We start from the raw sequence: 1,818 nt of genomic DNA on the forward strand, positions 1-1,818 counted from the left end.
CTCATTTGATATCCCAAAAATGTGTTACATACCACACATGCTCATCGGTCATGATTTGGAGAGGTTTGAGTTCATTCTCACAATTACATCCCGTGTTAATGATAGAACTTTATTTAGAGAAAAACTTAAGACATGAATGGACCATATATATTTATTCAGTGTTCATTAGCCTAACGTTACCTAGAGCTTGTATTTTGTGCCACGTAACATGTTCTAGAGAGGTCCATGGTGGGCGCAATGTCGTCTAATAAAACAACACAGACCTCACGGGTATAATATAGCCATTCACGAGAGCAGCTTCAATCATACCAGATTATATATAGTACATACGACATGCAAACAAAACCATAATATTTCACCACGTCCCACCATGCTGCTTCTACAACACCTTCCAATGATCAGTACCCAAATTCTTCTATCCACCAACAAATAAGATCGATTGTGCCCCACACAAACCCTAATGCGCGTGGCTCTTCATCCTCCGTCTCCTCCAAGTTTATTATATAGTAGCAGTGTCACAAGCGAGAAATTCCTAGGAGAGTCTAAGATAACTGAAAGAAATGAAGGCACAATTCCTCTTTATCCTCTTTGCTCTCTACCTTACTGACGTCGGCTCAGCTACTTCTGCACATGAACAAAAGCCAAACAACGAGACCGTCTGGAGGGTCTCAAAACAACTATGCTGGGGTTGCATAGGAGAGTCCTTAGAATTTTTGTTCCAACACAATTTGGTGAGGGCAGCAAAGTGGGAGATGCCATTCATGTGGGACTTTCAACTCGAGAAATATGCTAGGTGGTGGGCAGGCCAGAGAAAATCCGATTGCAAATTGCAGCATTCGTTCCCGGAAGACGGGTTCAAACTAGGAGAAAACATATACTGGGGCAGCGGCTCGACATGGACTCCAAGCGACGCAGTGAAGACATGGGCTGCTGAAGAGAAGTACTACAGTTACATGACGAACACGTGCGAGGCTGGTCAAATGTGCGGACATTATACTCAAATTGTGTGGAAGACTACGACGAGACTCGGGTGTGCTAGGGTTGTGTGTGACGATGGAGATGTGTTTATGACTTGTAATTATGATCCTCTGGGGAATTATATTGGTGAGAGGCCATACTAGCTATCGATGTTTAATTTAAGATATATTGGATGTGTTTCAATTTTAATATAATATTGGACGTATATATGGTCTTCTAGCTAAAGGGGAAGTCTTGTATAAGTGCATATAAATTGGCTGTCAGCAGGGACAAAGCCAAAAATTATGTTGAAAGGGGCATCTTCAAGCAATAATGTAACATTAAAATTACATATGTTTAAAAATCGGACTACTCGGTTGTCTAGATTAAATATTATCAAATATGGTTACCTTTGTATGTGACCATGATATTATCATTTATATTTGATCTCTCATCTAATTTCACAACCATTTTGTAATTTCTTTCAGGTCTTTGTATGTGAGTTAATAATTAAACCTAAGTGGGGTGTTGTCAATATTAACAAGATTTTTTTTTTCATTGAAGTGCTTTTAATTGGGTTGTATTACTTAGGGTTAGTCGGTATTGTTGTGGCTTTTATAAAATTGTTTCTAATGTGATGTGAGAATAACGAGTTGTAAAATAAAGTTGTTGAGTGTTTGGAAATATTTTTCTTTTATTATTATTATTTTTTGCAAAAGTGCTTTTAACAAAAAAAATAAAAATAATGCCCAAGTGTTTGATAAACTTTTATATAAATTGTTGTGAATATGTTAATTGACTAAAAAAGATTTGGTATTCAATGTGATATAATAATTGCTAAAGAGAATAATGTAGGGGTAA

The 1,818-nt window shown here is 37.2% G+C and overlaps 1 protein-coding gene across 1 annotated transcript; it reads left to right on the plus strand.

Annotated features, from left to right (window-relative positions):
- The first annotated feature begins 518 nt into the window (after window positions 1-518).
- LOC137738207 (pathogenesis-related protein PR-1-like) lies at window positions 519-1,183 on the plus strand. The gene has a single exon (XM_068477839.1). It carries the CDS (start codon window positions 561-563, stop codon window positions 1,119-1,121), a length of 561 nt encoding a protein of 186 aa, XP_068333940.1. The 5' UTR covers window positions 519-560; the 3' UTR covers window positions 1,122-1,183.
- The last annotated feature ends 635 nt before the right edge of the window (window positions 1,184-1,818 follow it).

The sequence above is a fragment of the Pyrus communis genome, chromosome 6 (assembly GCF_963583255.1).
Source record: "Pyrus communis chromosome 6, drPyrComm1.1, whole genome shotgun sequence".
NCBI lineage: Eukaryota > Viridiplantae > Streptophyta > Magnoliopsida > Rosales > Rosaceae > Pyrus > Pyrus communis.